General features: G+C 35.6%; 1 protein-coding gene across 10 annotated transcripts in view; it reads right to left on the bottom strand.

Moving 5' to 3' along the window:
* DGKB (diacylglycerol kinase beta) overlaps positions 1-23782 on the bottom strand; it is a 389503-nt gene that overhangs the window by 171425 nt on the left and 194296 nt on the right. For all 10 annotated transcript variants that reach the window (XM_064676145.1, XM_064676132.1, XM_064676139.1 and 7 more), the window contains one exon: positions 21450-21610. In XM_064676145.1, the coding sequence (XP_064532215.1) occupies positions 21450-21610 (161 nt within the window). The remainder of the gene's footprint in view (positions 1-21449; positions 21611-23782) is intronic.

Raw genomic sequence — 23782 nt, 5'->3', positions numbered from 1 at the left:
CAAATTAATATTAACATAGCACCCACAGCTAGAATTACCTGCACTGTTTAGTCAGTAGTTAGAATGATGACCAGAACAACTGGAATTTAAGCACGTGATTTCTTTAACATTTCTATGGGGATTATACATTTGTATCAGACCTATGAAATCAGTAAGACCTTGACCATGTGCCTAAAAACTTCACAATCAAACTCTATATCCAGAAAAAAAACACTGACTGAGTACTATAGTAGTGATTTATGCCTTGGTGGTGACTGTTAATTAGTTAATGCTATAATTCCTATTGGCAGGTACTTGCCAATGGTAATGAAAAAAAAAAGGTAGACAATAGTTTTACTTGCAGTGGGGCTCTTTATAGTTCAGTCAGTATATAACATGTCTTATGTCACTGCAAATTTAAAAGCACAGTTAAAAGAACTTTGGCCAGGTAAAGGGAAAAGCCTTTAGTTCATTAGAAAGTCTGGGTGGAAAATAAGTTTCCCTGGCTTTTCTAGGAAAAGCCTTCATTTGGCTGACTTTGCAAGAACTAAATATAGGTACACCACAGAAAACAGAACTGTGCTAATATGTGTTTTGGGTTTGTTTTCGCTTTTAATAAAATATATACAATCTGGCTCAAACAAAGAATTGTCAAAAACCCTTAAAAAACAAAGGAAGTTCTGTATGTACCTCAAAGGAATTTATTTGCAACCAGTAGCTTATAAAGAGCACAATAGTGCAAATCTATAGGCAAATTTCCTCATGAAATTACCCATTTTGGCCTAAAAGTGCCAATTTTCAGAGGTGCTGCAGTTTAACTTGAGAGAATAAATCCTGGTTCTCATTTCTATCAAGCTTTTGGGCATTTTCAAGAATGATGCACAAAGCAGAACATAAGGATTCAACCAACTGGCTAGAAAAGCAATCTGGAGAGGAATGTATTGACTCTCTCCAACATCTGATGGGGCATTAAGCTGAAGACATTCTAGTCCTTTAGCTTACATATGGTATAAATAATACTGCATAATGATGGTATCCTTGATAAGTGTGATAATGATGTTATGTATTTATCTAAGAGAAGACAAACTTTCATTCCTGTTCTTAACAAGGACAAACTAGGGTACAACTTCATAATCAGCTTTTACATATATGAAGACTGTGCCTTCATAGTCAAATGTTTGTGATATTAGATTTGCTGAATACCAGAAAGGTTAAAATATGTATTGCTTTGGGCACAGCACTCGGAATAAAAGGGCTATTAACCATTAACCCTATTAACCATTTCACTAAATTTGCAGTGACATAAGACATCTTTATAAACTGGCTGAATTACAAAGAGCCTCATTGCAAGTAAACTATAGTCTACTTTTTTTTTTTCTCATCGCAATTACCATGCATTCTGCATCCATTCTGCTGTTACAGTACTTTAACTAACAATACCAATTTTTGCTTCTGCTATTTAGACCTAAATCAAGAATGGAAGTGCAATAAAACTTTCCCAAAGAAAAGACTCCTAAATCCACTTAGCATTTGTAACTGGTTAGCTGTTCAATATGTATGTTTGTTTATATCCAAGTTAGCAGAAAATGTAGATTTTTGCAGACATCCTGGGGGCATTTATATTCCACCCACAAGGAGAAATGTCTATACATTTTCAAGAAGAATATAGGCCCAGTATGCAATCTTCCAGCTTGACCTGACCAGCAATGCTATGTAAATACATCCTGGAGCTAGAGATTCCTCAGCAGTGCTTTCATAACTATTTGCATATGAAACTCTATGCAAATTAATGGCAGGCAGGGGCTTCCAGAAAGTCACCTCCTGGGGAATTATTAATTGCCCAGCCTTCTTTTATCACCCAAATACAAGAATTCTGTGTTATTTAACATGTGTTTTACATTTAGAAACCTTATTTTTTTTTTAGTTTAACTTGAAAAACCATCTTTAACTGCAAGGCTTAGTTGTTCTTGGCAGCTGACCATAAATTATCAGAACAAGGCAATCAATAAATATACATGTTAAAACTCAATGACTGTAGCCATCAAAACAGTCATTGGAATATTTATACTCTGTGAAACAAGGGAATTATAGAAGCTGTCACTCTTCTTGACAGAAAAAAGACACCATACATGCTGTTTAACTTCAACTACAGTTAAAAAGAAATGGTACACAAAATGACACAGATCCACACAGTTTAAGCAATGAGCCAAGGGTGAGGAAGACCTTAATTATTCTATGCTGCTTTGCAACTGAATTTCACATAGTTACATTTTGTGCAGCATTTTCAATTATACTTTTTCTGTGAACTACAAAATCATTCTTGCCATTAACCCCACTTTTAAACCATCATACGAATCAATTGGGTCTTTTAAATTCAGTAGCCTTTAAATAGCTTCAGTGAAGCTTCACATGGCACATATCAACTGCAATGACTTTTTGAGATTTTAAACAGAAGAAGGAGTAAAGGCTGAAAAGATTGACTGAGATGATGTGATGAAGGAGGACATCTAAAGAACAGAATGTTTTTTAAGTGAAGTATTTGCTTTGACAATACTTTGGAAACTTTATGAACCATCCCATGAAGAAATATGTAGTATGGTTCAAATCAAGTAGGCCAGCTTGTTAAACATCAAACTGCTATATATTTTAGCTTTGCAAGAAATGGGAAAATTGCCCACTACTTTTCCACACATTTTCTTTTATATAAAATATTCCTTCTCATGATAACTGTCAGATAAGAAATCCACAGTATTATGGATCAAAGAAAAAGGTTGCATAGTAAGTACTATGGTCATTGTGACCTTATAATCATACTATTATATCTGTTTTATACTATGATACTCTTAATTCTTTTGCATTATTTTGCTACTCTGTTGCTTTCAAAAGATTCTGCCTCTTTTCATTTGTATATCTACTCAGCCATTTGAAATCTCTTTTGCTATAGATGTGCAGCAGTATAGCATTACATACACTGGAGCAGCAAGCAACCATAGGCAGGCTGAGGAACTGAGCAGCCAGAGGAGCTTCCAGCAAGCTGCAATTTCCAGCAACAGCCCACCTGTGCGCTGCTGCTTCCCCTCCTTCTTTCCTTTGGAATTAGAATTCCTCGTATAATTTTGAAGTATGTGGGAAAGGTTCCACTGACCAAGGATTGACCACATATGCAGCCTTCATTATGATTCTTGTCTAAATAGGAAATAACATTCAACATTGCCATTCCTAAATAAACACCATTTCTTCCTGAGCTATATATTTTTTTTTCCAGAAATAGTACTGTCTTGAACCAAAAGCTCAAGTGATGAAAGTAAGCAGATAATTATCTCCCCGATTAATTTGCTTAGTTTTTAAGTTTCAGTGACTCATGTCCAACCTTGATTTGTCTAGTTTCAGCTTATATCTTGAGGATCTTCACTATCTTAACAGACTGCTGACTAGCACATATTTTCTTCCCATTAAGGTGCATTTAGACTGATCAAGTTGTCTCCTCACTGTCTTTTGCAATAAAGCTCTTAAACCTTTTGAACCATCCTGTCACACTTTTCTGAACTTCCTTGAATCTTTCAACACACTTTTTGAAATATGGATGTCACAGCTGGACAAACTTACCAAGACTGCATCCAGAGCATGTTATGTTCACTCAGTGTTCCCCTCAGAAGAAATTCAAGGATTGTATTTGCCTTTCTAGCAAGAACTTATATTCAAGTGATTACTGAACAGGAACAATTAGTGCTTCAGAGCTGCTGCTTTATGGTATGCAATCTTTTAACTCTAAGTCCTGTGCTTCATTTCTAGATAACTGACAGTCTTAAAACAGAAACTCCTTAATAAGAATAGCTATTATCACCCAGAAATGAGAAGAGAGGAAAGACTGAGGTTGATTCAGACAACATACTTGTTAAATAATTTATTCTTTGAGATTTGCCCTTGCTATTTCCAATATTTGGTATCTGAGAAGCCCTGCTAACCTTTCTGACAGGCTGAAGTGTACACTAGCTAATGACAGAGAATTTAATCTCCAAGAATACTTTCTGTGCCCTAGTATTGAGTCAATCGCAGTGTTGTGTAATGACACAGTTTGTCTGAAACTGTTATTTCTATTCTGAAATTTTGTATTTTGCAGTCTGTTAATCTGAAACAATTTTCAGGCGTATGCCAGAATCAGACTGGTCTGGAACTTAGAGTACTGGATTAAAAAGAAAACGGGTGGGACTCTGTGATCTGGTGAGAAAGAATGTAAAAAGGCATAGGAAGGGATTACAGATTTGAAATGTGCTGATTAATCTAATTTAATTTAGACAAAATTGATGCACTCATTTGTGTGCTTGATTTTAAAGTGGTTAAAGAGTGGTCAAAATTGATTTAATTTAATTGGGTTAAGATAAAACTGTTTTAGCCACTTTTAAACTGCTTCAACGTCCACACATAGCAGTTGAACCTACTTAGCTAAATGGAATTAGAAACTGATTCTGTTAAACAGGAACAATTCCTATCACATAACATATCATATAACATTTATCTGTCACTATCATAGTGACAGATAAATGACAGAGTTAAAAACAGAGACTTGTGAAGATGAGGTCTTAATGAATGGGCACTACAGGATAAATGAATGAACCATGAAGAGGGAAAAAGAGTGAAGGGCTGAATACAAATGAAGACAGAATAGACATAAAGAGAAAGTAGAAGAGAAGATGGAACACACAGTGGGGAAAGAAGAGTAGTTTGACTTTAAACTTCCTAGAGAACAAACAAGACCAAATAGTTAAGACAAAATAAGGACTTAACAAATCATGCTTCTAAGAACAACCATTTATGTCTCGGTCTGACAAAGTTGCTAATGATTTTTGCCTGAGTAGAGACTGAGACTCTAATTTGCCTCTAAAAGTGGAAATTTGTTCATTCTTGCCATGTACTATCTCAACGAACTATTGTAAGAAAACATGGTTATTATGATCTTTTGCTAAGATGCCAGGTGGTAGCACTTAAAACCTCTTGCTATGGGAGTAGAAAGGGAATTTATTTTCATTATTCATGAGAGCCATTTTTAAGGGATAACTAGTAACATGAGCGTAGTTGCGAATCAAGTGACATCAAGTGTACTTACTTCTGGGGCTACAAAATGAAATGAGGTGAGGTAGTTACTTAAATTCTTGACAATTACTTATGAAATGAAGGTATATTGTGGTGACAAAAAGTTACAAGAACCAATTTCATTAGCCCCACGACTTTTTAATGTTTTGTTTGCATACACACATGTTGGTGCCAGATAGGCAAAACTGACAGCTAATATTGTGCACACAAGGCTAAGTGCTGCTTTACATTGTAAGCTTCATTTTGATATCTGATCTGACAATTCAGAAATATTGATCCTCATGATTATTTGCTTTTTGTGTCATTTTCTAAAATGGACATATTTTGTCCTCTGAAATTCTGTAAGATAAAATTAAAAAAAAACCAAACAAATCAACAAAACAAAACAAAGAAAAAATGAAAAACACCCCAAGCAAAAAACAAAACAAAACACACCCTTAGAAAACAAACAAAAAAATTGCCCACAACAACATGAAAGGAATTTGGCAGTGGCATATCGAAATTAGAAATTTTCAGAATAAAATACTAGAATTAGATAGATAAATCTGACTAGACTGAAGTGGCATAGAGCTTCTCAGAAGTCCTGGAAAGGAAAATTTCCTCTTGAGACATCTCAATCAAACAGATAAATCTAGACTAAATAACAAGACTGAAAACAGTGTTTTAAAAATACAACCACAACTCATTTACTATCTCTTCATTTTAGCTCCAAAAGCTTTATAACCTAGAAAATAAAAAATCCCATATACATTATCCCTTCTTTCCTTATGAAGAAATATCTTAAAGAAATTTTTTCTTCACATTTTGAGAGTAAAAGGATTATATGGCTGGATATTATATAAAAAAGTAAATTAAATTTTAGGTCAAAATTTGTTATTATAAAGCATTTTCAAATATCTGGACTTGGCATAACTAAAGAAGGAGCCATATTAAACTATATATCAGTTAAGCTATAAACACAGAAAAAAAAGATGCAATGAAGACAAAAAGTCTGATCCTGTAACTGAGCATCCTTAAGCTATCTCTGACCTGATCTGATATGTGCACACTGAACAGTGTTACATGAAGAAGGCTGCTCTCATTCTGAGCTCATGCTCAGGTATCATGATTACATCTTTACCCATGTAATGGAAAATCCACAGCACAGATTACTTACAGATGAACAAAAGTACAAGAATAACATCACTATTTTATCTGTGCTTAATAGTATAAATTCAAATCATGCAAAGAAAGCTACGGGATGCCCCATGGATGCCTCATCCCTGGAAGTGTTTAAGGTCAGGTTAGATGTATCTTGGGTAACCTCATTTTTCCATAGGTTTTTGCCCTCTGAAGCCACAACAAAATGTAAGAGACTGTGATTTTGGCTGGTGAAACAAAGCATTTCCTAACAAAAGTCACTAGTAATAACTAAGGTCTGAAACAGAAATTTTAAGGATCTATCTACTAGTCTGCAAATTTCTTTGCTTGGTAACATACAACTCACATAAACTTCGCCTTTTTTTTTTAACTGAAACTTTTTTTTTTTTAGTGAGAAGAGAAATCACCATAAACTCAAACATTTAGGAGATTATATGTTGAACAAAGGAGAAAATATCAGTATCTTTTCCATGCATTTTTCTGGGTGATGGATTAAGTTGCATTGTGAGATTCAGCTTCAAACATTAACTCGCACAATTAGCCAGACATAATTAGACAGTCAAGTAAGAGTTGTCAGTCACTGAGTTTTTCATCTTATGACCTGTACAGATTTTCATAAGGTGAAGGCCAAAATGGACCACAGCATTTTTATTTGACTAGCATTTATGAATTCATGTATCATTATATAAATATTACCTTTGATTAAGATCTCATTAAAGGTCGCTCTGTCTCATATCAAAATGTCAATAACACTCCTAAGAAGGGAAATGTCATTTAACTAAGGCTGTGCTTATTAATCTAATAACTTTAAAAATGATCATAGAAAATGACTTTTTTCTCATTCAAGTCTCATTGTTAGTTTTTTTCCTTGAAAAAAATTTTCTTTCTTCAGAGATATTTTGCAATGAAAGTATAAAACAGTCAGTATTTGAACTGATATTTATCTTCCTGGACTGAAGAACTATCAAAGAACCCTCCTGCCACCGTGCTTCTTTTTGGCTTAACATAACATTTTTTCTAAACACTGGCAGAGCCTTTCCTTTTCTCAGTTTCATAACCTACTCAGTGTAAAAGTGACAAAACAAAATAAATAGGATCACCATAGCAAAAGTCTCATTGAAATCAAGAGAGGTAAGTAGAAGCCCAGAATGCACAGATATTTTTAATATTACCCAACTTCTACCCAGGCATCAATCTTTATGACTGGTTATATTCACTGCCACTGTTGTTTGGAAAGCAGGGTTGTTTGCTTCCTTGTAACCCTAGCAAGAAGTGAATGTGGTTGGATATTTCAGGTAGGTGATAAATCAGTTTCATGTGTCAGGTCACAGACAAACAGGGAAACACATCAGTGAACATCTGACATCATCCCCTTTGACATGGAGTTTGCCCAAGGTGGAAGAACGGCAGTAGAAGTTCTCTTAGTCACCAGCTATGGGATTTTACTGATGCAAGATAGCAGATCTTCTTCCTACTACTCCACAAAGGAATCAAAATGCTGCAGTAATTTAGACAAGTGCTGTATGGATCAGAATTGGCTTCCAAGGCCATGTGTTTTACTGATTTTCCTTTTTTCTTCTTTGACCAAGATCGACAAGGCTGAATCTATATAATCTGTGCATCTTTCTGTTCCTAAGTACTAGTCATATAAAAGTCCAGAGAATCCCCATTTACATCTGCTTCTCCAGACAATACCAAGACTTCTGCTATTTATTTCCTTTAGTGTTCTGGATTATCTGATTTGTTTGAATGCAAGGATACACCTAAGAAAGAAGTGATGCAATAACATGCCATACATACAGATTAATTACTTTTTACATATGGGATAAACATGGCAAAGAATTTTTAGGATAACAGGTCTAGACAGCAACTGTAGATGGCTAATACCATGATCAGTTCTGAAGTGACTGGTGCCAATTCTAATGCTTCTCTTGTATCATAGAATCATCTAGGTTGAAAAAGACCTCTAAGATCATCAAGTCCAACCCTTAACACAGCACTGCTATATTCACCCCTAAACCACATCCCTAAAAGTGCCGCATCCACACATTTTTTGAATCCTTCCAAGTATGGTGATTCCACCACTTCCTGGGGCAGCCTGACCACCCTTTTGGTGAATAAATTTTTCCTAATATCTAATCTAAAACTCCCCTGGTGCTGCAACATGAGTTATAAGGTATAACATTGCGAGTTACAGAGTATAGTGAAAAGGAAAACATGAAAAGCCTGAGCAGAAAAGCAAGGAGAGCATATGTGAACAGCCTAGACAGCCCGGCATCTGAGGAGCAATTTCTTCGTCAGTGAAGGGACTGGAATGCCTGCACGAACAGTCTTTCCATTGCAGCAGCACTGCATGTAATACCAAGGACAGTCCACTAGCCAGAAACCTCATTATTGGGATGGTACCACAGGCTGCCACGGAAAGGGTGCTCTGTCTACATTAGACAGTTACTGAAGAGTGTGTAATGAAGAGTTGCTTAGTGGTGCTAAACTAAGGTGCAGGTGCAACTGGGTGCACAGTGTACCATAGCACACTGTGCTGTATGTGTCAATGTGCTTCCAGAGACCTTGATAGGAGCATCCTCTATGGTGAGATTGCTTAGCAGGATGCACTGGAAAGCACTGACTAAAATGCGTGGTTCTATGCCTTTTACCCCAGCGTGCCACATCAGCCCATTCAGCCTTGGTGACATCACCAGTAACAGAAAACGACGGCACAAGGACAACAATTTTGACTCATTCTTTGGCACTTTATAAGCTTAAGTAGTCTTGGGATTGTCACAGAAATAAAGAATTTGCTATGTTATACCCTCAGAGCTCCAGTTTAAATGAAGGAACTGTAAAATCACAAATAGTGAATGGAGAGTTCCTTGGCTATGTGTCTGTAGAGGCTTTTTAGTACAAATTGTTCCAGTAAGGACATGGAATAACTTATGTTCAGTAATTTGCTTCTAGTTCCACCTGGTTCAGATGGTAACATAAGACTAAGTGTTTCTTGGCTAAATCCACCCACTTTCAGTTTAGTTAAATCATGTTCCTTTTGGGACTTTGCCATCAAAATGTAGAAAACATTCAGATCTGGAGATATAAAGAATATTTTTGTACCACAGGAATATCAATTAAGCTATCAACTCTCTAGATATGTACATAATGCTACATGGCAGACAACTCGAGGTCTCTGAGATTTTTAGATAATTCTCCCCTTGTATAACACACACTGTAAATTCAACAGAGCACATAATTTAAATGTCTGATATACTATTATTATTTTAATATATTTTGTGACATGAGCTCTTCTCAGATATATACAAATCTCTCAGAACTAAAAACTGCTTCCTAAATAGTGTTTGTTGAGTATTTGAAAGAAGAATCTCTATCTGGTCTCAAGATTGACTGCAGATATGTACTATACATATGATTGTATGGTGGATGCCAAAAAAACAATTCCCTGTGCCTATTTAACATGCAATTCATACATCAAATTTCTCCTTCAAATCTGCAGAGGTGCCCATCTTAAATCTCAGAATTCTATGTTTGATTATTTGTCCTCTTTATACCTCTGTCTATGTCCAGAATGCCTTTTTTACTCTTTTTTGACTTATCTTTCTACCTCATAGCATCAAGAACACAACACGTATGACTACATAAAACACACTAAAATAACATCATACCCTTTTCATTATGGATGAATATCACAGATGAATTTTCTAGTGCTAACAGCAATTTTGAATATAGTCAACAGGTGGACTATTCTTCTAAAGTAAGACAATCAGAATTAGAAGGCAGAGAAAAAAAATTCCGGTGGCTACTTTCCTAAGCAATAATTCATTCAAAGCAATTAATTAAGAATTTATTTCTTAAATGTATATAATTGAATATCTATAAATTTAATTTGATCTAAAATGCCTATAAAATGGATCTCCATCTTTGTTACCTGTAACAGATTGGTTTTTATACTGTGTTCTCAGAAATAACTGTACTTCATATCCTCAATGGGCACTTGAGTCAGCATGATTCTGATTTCTTTGGTCCCTCTCAGCTACAGACAGGCAATCTGAAAAGACTCAGTAGGGCTCTGGCAGACCTGTGAAAGTAAAGTTCTGAGACAGGATCTTTAATGGCACGGGAAAAAGGTAAATGATGTTGTCAGGGAGAAGTTGGTAAAGCAACTCATTTACATAAACTTGTTTACACATATCAGGATTAACTCTCACATGAAAACAGAATGATTACAATTGAGCTATTTTTCACATAGTTTTACATGTGTACACAGAGACATATGTCTTGCAGCTTATCCAGGTGTATTGGGTCTGGCTGAGCTGGAGTTCCTTTCCCCATAGCAGCCCTCATAGTGCTGTGCTTTGCATTGATAGCTAGAAGAGTGTTGATAACACACCAGTGTTTTGGCTACTGCTGAGCACACCATCAGCACTGTAACATTCATTTCTTAATAGAGGGCAAGATCCTGGGAGGGGACACAAGTAGGCCAGCTGACCCAAACTGACCAAAGGGATATTCCAGACCATATGACATCAGCTCAGATATAAAAGCTAAGGCAAGGACCAGGAAGGCAGGCATTTATGGTCTCCAATGGCTGCCTGCTGAGGAACCGTTACATGTGCTGGTTCTCGGGAGTGGCCGCCCATCGCTGCTGATGGGAAGTAGAGAATGAACTGTGTTATCTTTCGCTTTGCTTTTGCATGCATAAGCTTTCGCCCACATTCTGCTTTAATAAACTGCCTTAGCAGTCCCCACGAGTTGTTTTCCATCTTACTCTCTCCCCTGTTCGGCTGGGAAGGGGAGTGATAGAGCAGATGGGTGGGCACCTGGCGTCCAGCCATGGTCAACCCACCACACCAGGTGAAGGTATCAGTGTACAAAGAGCTCACCTTATGTTCTGCACAGCTTGCACATTTCATAAACCTTTTCCAGATGCAATTTATCTCTATTGCTAGCCCCACATGTCTTCAAAATATCTGCCTTTTTTTTTTTCAAGTAATTTTCTGAGTCCTCTAAGCTTCTTCCTACTTTAAGCTCAGAATGAATCTTATGACCAACCTTAAACCTTATTCTCCTTACACTTGACTTTAGTATAAAGTTGGCTTCTATCTTTCCTTGATACATTCCTGTCATCACTAACAAGCAGAATTACAAAATCTAGGCAAGGATTAAAATTTCAATGTCATTTGAATATAGATGCTTCTTGGTCTGTGGGAAAAAAACCTCACATCATGTTTTCCTGACATCCTTGACATTTCTTTTAAGAACAACTAGGAATAACAGCATTAACAAGATGAACATACATCACAATTATATTATGATCATATAAATGAAATACTATAATCAACTCTTAATCATTACTTAGAATATTACAAATTTCATATGGAGAAAATAACTTACATATATAATGAATAATATTGTACTAGGACTAATATAGTTGTAAGTTAATTACACACTATGTAGCTGATTTAGTTGCATTTAGCTAAGGAGCTGTTCTGAGCTCACTGCAGATTAATTATGTCTTTAGGCATATACTCTCATTTATAACTGTCACTTAGGACAGTAGCTGTTGACTAGGCTGCTTTATAGACCTTCCCTTTATGAAAACAAATGCAACACACCCTCAAAACAACACAACAAAACAAACAAAAAAAAAACCAGCAAAATCCCTGAACATACAAGACTCAAAATCTCTACTAGCTAAGGTATGCAATGGTAAAATATCAGACGACTGCAAGTTTCATTTCACTGTACTTCTTCTCAAAAAATATCCCTTGTAGTATCTGCTTAGTAAGTTTATAATGCCTAATTGCATTTTATTTATTATAAATTGCTTTCCCAATCATGAAATTTAACATACATCTACTGAATTCTAGAAATTATTCTGTTTTACAAATCCCTTATAAATTAAAGAGAAGGATATAGGTAACTGCCTATAAATCTAAAACAAGGGAGCCTTTCTTAGTTCAAGGCATTCAGCATTGTTCTCGCGTCATTATGAGCAGTTAACTGAGACTCAAATACCTAAAAAGACAAAAGAAAGAAATCCACATCGGAAAACAGAAGGGGTATATGGTAGGTCAAAGTTAGACACACTGTAAACCAATATGAACTTTTCAGGTTTATTGCAAAACTGTTGGAGCAGCAACTAAATTTTAAAGCAAATCTCTTAATCATTCCCACTTCCTGTCATACTTCTTGAAGCAAAGACTGGTGCATCTCAGCCAGATATCTTTGGAAGATAACACATTTATTGTGGCTAGTGTGCTTCTCCCATAATATGGGGACACACAGGCCAAACCAATGATAGTCATTTAGGTCACTTTAGGATAAGCACGTTTAGGAGAGTTCATAGCAGGGGAACAGACTATATCCAGTTTGAATTAAGACTCCTAAACTGCATGTTTTGTAGACAGAAGGGACTCAGCATCATTTGCTACACTCCTACTGAGCAAAATTACTTACTACTTTAAATATAGCCCATAGAAATATATTTTCACTGAACCTGACAAAACCTACAGTGAATTCAGCACAAACCTCAGTATTCTTACTGCACTGTAAGGGAAATCACACACGCAAACCTTAATAAATCTATATGTTATACATACATCTTTTCAGAAAGTTCCAGCACAGATTGCCATACCTTCACACTTTGGCATTAAAATAAAAATAAATAAATAACCAAGCAAACAGGAAGAATAATCTAAGTTCTGTCAATTTCTTTGTACTTATATAAAATAGAACAAATGGTACCTCTGGAAATCATCTTTTTTGTAGTAGTAGTACGTTCCATTATGTAGTAGAGTAAGCTATGAAACTTCGGTTCCCTGCATGAAAGTACCTTATACATTCCATGCAGTACAGTGGAACCCTCTTGTGAGGGTACTCTGATACACTTTATGAATGGCAGAAGGCTATGATGGTAAGAGGGATTTAGAAGGTAAACTAAATCCATACGGGTAGACAGAAACTAGCTAACAGGAAACACCAGCAGCAGCATTGCAGTATAGCTATTACCAACTCTAAGGATAAGTAGTTATGTTCTAAAGACTAAAGAGGATTCAAACAAGCAAGTAGTAAAAACCTGTAAGAATAACTAATTAGTAAAACTAGCAATGTGAAGAAATTAAACAAGATAATGATACATTGAACTACCAATGACTTCTCAATATGACAGTATTTTAAATCCGGGATTGAAGTTCTTCTGAACATACTCCTTCTGAAAGAGAGCAGAATTCTCTCCACAGATAGAAAAAACACTTTTACACATTTGGCTACAAGACTGAGGCTATGACATACCCAGTATCAATATGGATCTTTTAATATTACATTTGCATTCACACATGGATGAATTGTTCATTTTCTTAACCCTTTTTTCAGGAAAAAAGAAGTTATTTGGATTACAAAGCAATAATACTGTTTATTACGAAGTGTTCTTTCCCACTTTGTCACAGAAATAATGTAATATATCACAGCATTCCATTAGCACATTCTAAGTGATGATTAGGATTCACAAAATCACTTAGGCATGTGTTTATGTTCATATCAGTTCAGCAAACCAATAAACATGGTTTTTAGTTATGTATACCTACAAATCCCACTTTAATAATTAATTAGCTTACACCAAATGCCCAGAATTTAACATGTGCATTTGTCCAGCCATATTAATGAAAATGCAGAAAATGCTTAAAAAATTAACTAAGTATTTAACTGCTTCATTAGATCATGAAAGTTTAAACACATACTTAAATGTCACATTGAATTAGTGTTAAAATGTTCATGTGCTTAAATTCTGCACTGAATCAGCAAATGCCCTTATGATATTTTCCTATGGGGGAAACAAATTCCTTTTAACCACCATGAACACCAAAATGCTATGAGGCTTTGAAATTTCAAAATATGGGCCCACTATAAACCAAAAATTCGTTCCTAGTTGTAAATATTATATTCCCTAATAAACTCCTTTTTCTTGTAGTAATAAATATACCCTAAAAAAAATAGCGTAGATAATAAAATTACATAGAAAATAAAAGATTATGGGACCACATAGTCAGTTAGAGGAATAACCCTACTTAAGACACCGGTATTTGAGACTAAAAATTCTGATAGTCAAAGTTCCTATCAATGTTAATGAAATGTTCTTTCCCAAGAAAAACCAAAAATATGGCTTCTATGTAAGATTTTTCTTTTTTTTTTTCCAGTTTTGAAAAAAAAAAATAAGGAGATTTAATGGAAGTGGAGGTTGATGACAGAGTATGGGGAAGTAGACCCTTAACAAGTTAAAATTTATGATTAAGAGAATTAAGAAGTCATATTTTTCTTTACTGGCAGAATAAGAGGCTCTTAGTGACTGGTTAAGACTGAAGGATATTAAGTCATGACCATGTAATATTTGTCACTATTTGATAGTGCATTTGGATAGTAACGTATTAGGTGTCACAAAAGTACACTTGTCTTTGTCTTGGACCTTTGCTACTTTGTGATAATAATTCTTCTGAAAACACATCTTGATTGTAGTACAACTTACCAGTATTAAAGAAGTTTCCCCTCTACCTAAATAACTGCCTTTTTTTTATTAAACCAACATATAGTACTGACTTGTTTCTTGAAGAACTTACAGAACATTTCCAGACAGATTCAGATATCTTTACTGTGTTTTTCTAAAAACATTCACAAAAAATATTTTTATTGTAGATCATACAAGTGAGAATATCACCATATTGCTATGAACTCAATTATCATGTGTTGTAAAGACTGAATGAAAGACTGAGATGTTCTACTTCCATAAGTTCAGTTTTTGCATTAAAATTCTCTACCTATTGATATTAGAAAAGAAGTCATTCATAGTAATGTAAGTTTCTGAATTGCCATGTACAAGATAATCAAATGGACAAAAACAACAGATGGAACAAGAATCTGGATATCCCAGTTCTCTTCCAGGTTACTGTCTTAATTACTGTCCTAGAGCATTCCACTCCTTTTTTGCCCTCCAATATGTTCTTCTGTATGTGTTCGCACCACGTATTCAAATTTTCAGTTGAAGGGAGGTTGGAAGATTCTTATTTAAATCCTGTCTCAGTAAGTAGACAAATAAGATGTTTTCCACATCTTAAGTACCTCATGCAAATGAAATACTCTGAATGAAATCAGCTACAGCTTTAAGCTTCCTAGGGAGCTTGACTCTGCTGACAACAACTCTTCAGCATATGTAGGTAAAAGAGCAGCAACAGCAAAGATCCCAAGTAGGTTTATCCTAAAGCATGCATTCAGGTGATCAGTCTAGACAAAGGAGAACCAATTCTGGACCTACAAAGAATGTGAGCCTCAAGGGGACTCTGCTGTTTTCCTAAGAGACAGCAAACCTTGCAGTCCTCCTGGACAGAACATTAGGCAATCAACCTCAGCGTGAACAGAGAGACTATCTATGTTCTTTACACACATAACAGCTATGTGGTCAAAAACATAAACTAATTTAAAATTTTCATGGAATATGGCCCAAGAGGAAGAAAAGAGACATGAAAATCAGAGTTATCTAATCAGTCATTCATACAGAACATTACTAATTAAATGCAAGGATATACAATGATCTCTAGTATAATCTTTAGAGCTGCCATCTGTAAACACCAATCAGAACTATGGCTCTTGGTTTACTCTTACACCTTGAATACTGCCCTGACACCAGTAAGGCTTGCTTTCATTTTAGAATGGTATCTGCTGTTTTAGCATAGGGAAGGTTGCACTGTGCCACTATCTAGAATAAATTGCCTTAAAATCTATCTCAGTAATATTTCTTTCCATATGGACTTGTACTAAAAGACAATGCAGATGTTTGCAAGTTCAGTTTATGATACTCCGACACTCTAATTACAGAACTGCAAGAGGCTTAGCAGCATATGCTCTGTAATACCCCATGCAGTTACAAAAATTCAAATGATAGTTAAACAGTGTTGTTAACAGTTTATCTCCTATTAACATCAGATAAATTTATGATTTATTTAAAAGCTAAAACAATTAAAGAAAACAGAAAGAAAATGTTTATGGTTAAAGATCCTCAGTACTGATTCATATCAACCTAATTTTGGCTCCATAAAGGCTAAACTCTTAAGTTAATTCAGTGGCAGAATAGTAAATACAAAATTATGCTTGCTTCTGGGAAAGCTACTTTAGGACTCTCATCTTAAGATCTATTCATAGTTTCTTTCAGCATTATTATCCACAAAATGGAAAGCAATGCAAAGTGTTATTAGTAACTATAAAGGAAGTCAATGGGAAATAGATGAATCATTCGGTTTAAAAAATTGTAGCCTTTTTTTGAGATAAGCCATTATCTGAGAAAAATAATAGGTTTTTATTTAATATTTTTAAGTTGTTTGTGTAATAAATGTAAAAAAGCAGGGTCTAGCTAAGTTGGCTGCAGCAGAATGATGCTTGGTTCTCAGATGACTACAACTGTGCCTTTGGCTTGGCCTACAGCTATTTGCTCCAGTCAAAGAGGAGCCTCTGAAGAATCACCTATCTTTAGGAATAAAATTTATTAATTATGAGATATCAAATCATAATGATATATTTTTTAAAGAACTTCATTATAGTTTTTGCCTGATTTCTCTGGGTTTTTTAGTTGGGTTTTGTTTGGGTTTTTTCAATCTTCCATGAATGTGTGGCAGTTACAGTACTGCTAGTATGCCCACACTTAGAAAATTAGGACTTATTGAGCAATTTTCCAGGTAGTTGTATTGGATAATCCAAGTAGAAGTAAGTTATAAAAATGGTTTTTAAAAAAAGAGTATGAGTGAATAGACTTTGTCTAGCTCACAGTATTTCCTAACTTTTAATGAACTAATTCAAACCCTAAACCTCCACTATGATTTTGCCTACACAACTCTGCCTCCATCATGCATCCTGCATGTCTGTGGCTTGTTCCTAGGACTCCTGTGGGTCTCCTGCCCCTCTCAATTATTAGAAGGTGGCTCTGGTAGAGAGAAACAATGAGTCATTTCTCTTGAATATCAACTTTGAAGAGAAAGCACAGAAAGCATAGATATTTTGCTCTTTCACACATTTTTCCTATCCCTAAGTATATAAGATGGCTTCTTCCTCCTTCCCCTCTTTTCAACTAGGCATTTAGTGAAAGTCAAGGTTTTTAATGTTTAATCACAACAGAACATTTAATGAGGCATTCTTAGAGTTATCAAAATACCCACTTTGTCTCACTTTGAGACAATCATTTGAGAAGCACTAAAAATAAGCATTATACTTTCCCTACATATTTGATATCCTTTCATAACTTCCCAGTAAGAGATGAACAGCCTTGACAATCACCTTCATTTTAAGTGATTATTATCTAACTAAAATTGCTTGACAACTAAGCTACTTATCCCTAAGCTTAAAAGAACCCTTTCTACACAGCAGTATATAACATTTTTGACCATGCCAGTGTGGGGTTTGCTAACAGTGCAGATGGAAGTGCTTCTCAAGGTAACAAAGAATGCTACAATGTCTTCCTGGTTTTTATATTTATGTGAGAGTTTGCCTGTCTATTGGTCACTCATCTTCCATGGCTGCTGCTCAGGTCTCAATCAGCAAATTATTTCACCATGTTCTTCGCTTATTATGAATTTCACAGAATTATCGTGAACTTCACTGAATATATTGCGAATTTCAGAGAATATATGCCCATCAATTTTATCACAGAACCCATTGGGTTGGAAAAGACCTCTGAGATCGAGTTCAACCTATGACCAAATAGCACCATGTCAAATAGATCACGGCACTAAGTGCCAGGTCTTTCTTTAAACACCTCCAGGGATAATGACTCCACCACCTCCCTGGACAGCCCATTTCAATGTCTGATCACCCTTTCTGTGAACAACCCTCAGGTCCTGTCACTGGTCAGCAAGAGAAGAGATCAGTGCCTGCCCCTCCTCTTCCCCTCACAAGAAAGTTGTAACTGCAATGAGGTCTCCCCTCAGTCTCCTCTTCTCCAGGCTGAATATACCAAGTGACCTCAACCGCTCCTCATACAGCTTCCCCTCAAGGTCCTTCACCACCTTCCTTGCCCTCATTTGGACACTCTCCAATAGCTTAATACCTTTCTTATATTTACAATTAACAATGTGCATTTATGCTTTGCTATCACTGCATAACAGAAGAAACTGGGTCAATCCTGGCAAGATCTGAGAGTAGACTTGTAAGCAATTGTTTTCAAAAATAGGAGTTTGTTTTGGGGGAATCTATATCCACTTTTTTCCTCTTATTTTTTGAGCAACAATGGCATACAGTCATGAGTATATGGGGGCTTGGTTTGATAATTATTTTGTTTGCATGGGGTTTTTTTAGTTTTTTGGTTTTTTGAGGGGTTAATTTCAAGCATCGAACTGAAGAGTTACTACTGAATTTTATGAAAATATTTCTCTATTCTAAGATAGCATGGTTTATAAATGAGTCGGGAAGTGTTTGCTTTTGTTTGTTTGTTTTACAGGCCTGAGATACAGATATGGAAAAAAGCTAGGATAAAATAAAGATTTGCAGGGGTATTACAGCACACAAGCTTATCCAAAGCAACTGTCCACATATACACATTGAGCCATCATTAACGTAAGTTCTTGAAGAAAGCAGCAAGTTATACTGACTGTTTTATCCATAGGGAAAAGGCTAACCATGACAAATACTATGTGCAATGACATATTCTGTCTACACACGCACTCCCTTTGATAGTTTATAACAACAGCAAGTTGGCCAAATGAAGTGACATAACTGAAATTCCACTACTGAAGCAACTGCAGAAATGGAAAGCCCAAGAACACAGTCTGTGATAACACAACACTAACATTACTGAACTCTGTCTTTGATGATCACTGGGATATATATCAACCTAGTGCATGAATGTATCACTATTAAAGCTGGTCATGTAGATTACAGGGAAAATAACATTTTTATTTTCTCCAAAACAAATGCCCTGAGCAATGTCATCTCTTCCAAAGTAACTGAACTTGCCACTGTCTGACAGGTGGCCTAATGTTTCCTGTCTCTATCATGCCTGCTTATTTGTCCTCTAATATTACCAGTTATGTTTGTCCAGCTCACCAAACCTGTGGCTTTCCAAGACAAGCTTCCATTTTCAGATGACCCTACTATATTCTTGCAGAGGTTTTTTGGTTTGCTTAGGTTTCCTTGGAGGTGATGTTTTTGTTTTTTAAAGCAAATATGATTTAATGCACTTTTTTTTCTTGGATATTTAGCTTGTTTCAGTGGCTCCAGTATTATTAGGAAGCAGATGGAACTTCTCTCCTGGTATCTTGCCATCCTGACAGAATGATGGATGTGAGCACTTGAAAAATCTTTATCTTATTCTACATTGCTCTTAGATGTTTTTTAGCTCCTGCTTTGAAACTGACACACAGCTTGGGTTACGCTTTTTATGGTACTTCTGTGCTTCATGCTTTCAGCAGGTTGAACATTACACACAGTCATTCACCTACTACATCTTAGTCTCTTTCTTAGTTTTTTCCCTGTACTTAGATGTAGTACAGTACACACACATCAAAGCTTTCAGATTGATATAGAAAAAATTGTCTTGTTCAGCTTCAACATACTAATCAAACTTTTCACATATATATGCTACTGTCTCCAACATTCCTTTTCAACTTAGTGTATCATTTTCCTTCTAAGAGGTAAATTTAATTCTGATTGCTGCCTATGTTAAAAACAACTTGATTGGCAGACGACGGGAGAGCAGTGGATGTCATGCTCAATTCAGCAAGGTTTTGAACACTGTCTACCTCAGCATTCTTGCATCCAAATTGGGATATTATGGTCTCGATTGCTGGAAAAAGATTACAGAAAATAGACTGGCTGGAAAAGGTGGATCACAGGTTAGAAGAGTTTCAGGCAGGTCTAACAGCCTGCAAGTACCTATGAGGAGGTTATCAAGATGAAAAAGCCAGATCTCTTCACAGCAGCACATAATAGGATGAGGGGAGACAGATAATTTATGTTGAAACAAGAGATTCAGACAGGATATTGGGAAAAAAATCTTCATCATAAAGACAGTCAAGCACCCCAAAATGTTGCCAAGAGATGTTGTGCCATCTCCATCCTTGGAGGCTTTTAAGACCTAAATGGATAACGTCCTGAGCAATGTGATCTGCTCTCATAGCTGACCCTGCTTAGAACTAATGACTTTCTGCAATCCCTTCCCTCCTGAATTATGGTCCTACAGCACTAAGAGCCCCATATCAAGCACAATTTTATTCAGTTTTACTCTCCTGGCCTTTCTAAGCATACATTTAGATTGTTATTAAATAGAATTTCTGCCATACTGTTACAAAATTCATACAGCAGGTTCTATTCATGCTGGATTAGAGACTGTGCTTATTATTTGGTAGGAATCTATGAGGCAATGTGCAATATGTTGTAGGTCACCAATAGTTTTCACAGTGCCTTGGAGAAACAGCAAAATTAAAAGAGAGTATAATCCAACTGAGTGTAAGTTTCTGCATGTAGGCAGGAAGAATCAAATGGGAAACACCTAAGTGAGATATGAATTCATGTTTCTTGAGAACAGTATCTAAAATTAACAACAAATCAAAAGTCAAATATGAATAAAGAAATTCATGCTAACTTTAAGAAATGTAGATTGTACATGTAACACATGTTTGAAGCACAAACCAGAGATGCAGTTCCTCAGACATGAAGAGCTGCTTAAATCCCTTTTCCTTCTAATTCATTCAAGATGTGAATATCCCTATAAGACAGAACTAAGAAGACACTTGTGGGGCTTTTTTTTTGTGGCTTTTTTTTGTATTATTATTTTATTATTTAAAGCTGCGCTGAAGGAATAAAGAATGCAACTATTCTTTTAAACAGTTTGGACTATGTGAATACTAATGGAAAAGGTTGCTTAGAGTTCTTATTAAGTGATTAGTTTTTCCTTTATATTTTTATAGGACCTTCAAAATGACAATATAAATTTAGTGCTATAGCTGCTCATAAACCATTAAGAACAATACAAATATCTTCTATATAAATGGGAAGGTAGACAGTCCTGAAAAATAGTTCTGGTTTGAATGTGAGGAAGAAAATTTATGCAAATTGCTGTCAGTCATCTATGTATTCATTTCACTAGCAAAACAACATTATAAATGATCTATAGCCAACAATTCTTCATTTGAAGACATGTGATGCAAATATTTATTCAAAACAGAAAAAGAAAATCAGTTAAGGATAAGCATAAGTCTTACCACGCCAATAGAAAAGTAGTTATTGATGATGTTGTAAGGCACTGGGTCTCCTTTCTCATCTTTATCATTGGGTATTACTTCGAATTTCCACCTGTCCAGTAAAATCTCTGAGCTATTCTCAATGTCTTTTAAGATCTTCATCAAATTCTCACCTTCATAACCTAGCAAAACATAAAATCAGTTATTTAATCAAGCATAATAAAGTTTCATTACATTTTCTTTCTCTTTCTAGAGAACTGGTTGGACAGGGTTCTGAGTAACCTGATTTAATTGAAGACATCTCCGCTCACTGCAGGGGGAGGCAGTGGTTGGAGTAGATAACTAACCTTTAAAGGTCCCTTCCAACCCAAACAATTCTAAGATTCTATGACTAGAAAAATGAAAACTATGCATATAAGACCCAAGAAGCAGGATTGTCTGATGAAAGCCTGACAAGAGACTGAAAGGTTAAAAGTAATCTACTATTTTTTATGGATTGTTTCAATGTGGTCTAGCATAACAAATCCAAAATTTCAAATCCATAATTGATGACTTAACAGCAAAAATAATATTTTCCATATTTCAACAACCTCTTAATGTGTTTCATCCTGCTCTGTAGAGAAATCTCACTCTTACTCACGTGTAATTCACTAGTAGTTCACTACATTGTATACTAAACTGAGTAGAAAACTTATTCGCACACCCTTCGCACACCCTTATGCATACACAAGCATGTGTGTATGCATAAAAACTGTGGAGATTTTACTAAGTGACTATCAACTCTGAATACTATTCAAACCAAATGACTTTGTAATAGATAACTTAGATCTGTGGATTCATTCCTTCTTCAAATAATAAGAAGAATTTTCATATTCAAGCAATATGTATTTCCTGGATCATTAACAGCTTTAGCAGGTAAAACCATTGAAAGCCTCCTTGCTCAAAACCCACTGCTGATGTATTTCTTTATGGTTGTATGGTACACTTTTGCTAGTTACTGCTAACCACTGCATAACAGCAGCGTGCACAATTCCATCTGTCTGCATTCTTGAGATCACTCACCAGCAATTTAGTTTCTGGAAGCCCTGTCTCCTCTCCCATCTATGCAAGTTCCAGAAAATCTGTATTATGGTATTGCTTACCAAAAAGCAACGGGGCAAAGAATGACGAAAGCCAGAATATTTTCACACTTTTTTTATTTTAGTCCAAATGGAATCACTTAGAACATTAAAAGTGAATGGAGGAACAGCTCCTGACTAATATAATCAAATGCTCTCATAGCTGACCCTGCTTAGAACAGGAGACTGGACTAGGAAACCTGATTATTCTGTGACTAGTCTATGAACTATTGAGAAAGTGAGGTAAGGCTGATTTGATTGGGTTTTGGCTTGTTTGTTTTCCTTTTTTTTCCCCCAAGACTATGAGAATGTAAACAATCAAATCATGACAGAGAAAATGAAGGAGGTCCTCAATTGACTTGACAGAACATTATGGTTAACAGAGAAGTTCTATAGCATGAAAACTACTAAGAATTTGCTAAAGACTCTCTGGTAACAAGGTAGACATTTGGAAAGAAAACTTGGATGAGACAGAAGTAGTAAGGTATCTGCAAAGGCTGAGAACTTTCAAATAAACAGCCAAGTTCCAAATACAAAATATCTCGACTGAAACAACCAAGACCTGAAATAGACCTGGCTATGAGCCCATAAAATGATGTGCTTTCACCTCGGATTGAGTCTTGCCTAAGTCTTTCTTCCTTGTGTCTCCTTCAAGTTATCCTGGAATGCAAATTCTAAATGGAAATAAGTTATTGAAGGAGCTGAGAGTAAAGCTCCATACATCCAGGAAAGGATGCAAAGGGTATTAAAGGTTTGACTGTATGTATATTCTTCTTTCAGCATTCTTTGCCTTCTCATTTCCTAATAAATAGCACCACAGCACTTCACGTCTGGAATCTTCTGTAGGAGAACAGAAAGGGAGTGGACTAAAGGAACTAGTCCTAGGCTGAGACACATTTTTCATTTAATATTTTTAAATATTAAAAGAAGACGAAACCACTCCAAACCCACTATTAGCTGTTTTCAGTAACCCTTTCACAACAGTCCCAACTAAAACCCATTTAAGACTACTCCCTTTACAAGGTATTGATCAAATCAATAACTGCAATACAGATGGTAAAAAGCCAACTAAACAGCTATACACTACTCTCATTACACCTTGGAGCCTTTTTGGTGTCAGCAGAAGCTACAAACAAGGTATGAAGAGTGATTAAAACCTTTAATATTTTATATATCTATACAACATTTACAAACAGCTAATTCCAAAAAGAGGAAAGGTGATAATGGTTCATAAAA

This window comes from Pseudopipra pipra, chromosome 1 (genome assembly GCF_036250125.1).
Source record: "Pseudopipra pipra isolate bDixPip1 chromosome 1, bDixPip1.hap1, whole genome shotgun sequence".
NCBI lineage: Eukaryota > Metazoa > Chordata > Aves > Passeriformes > Pipridae > Pseudopipra > Pseudopipra pipra.
Note: the sequence above shows the minus strand (reverse complement) of the source record. Positions and strands in the feature narration are given on the sequence as shown.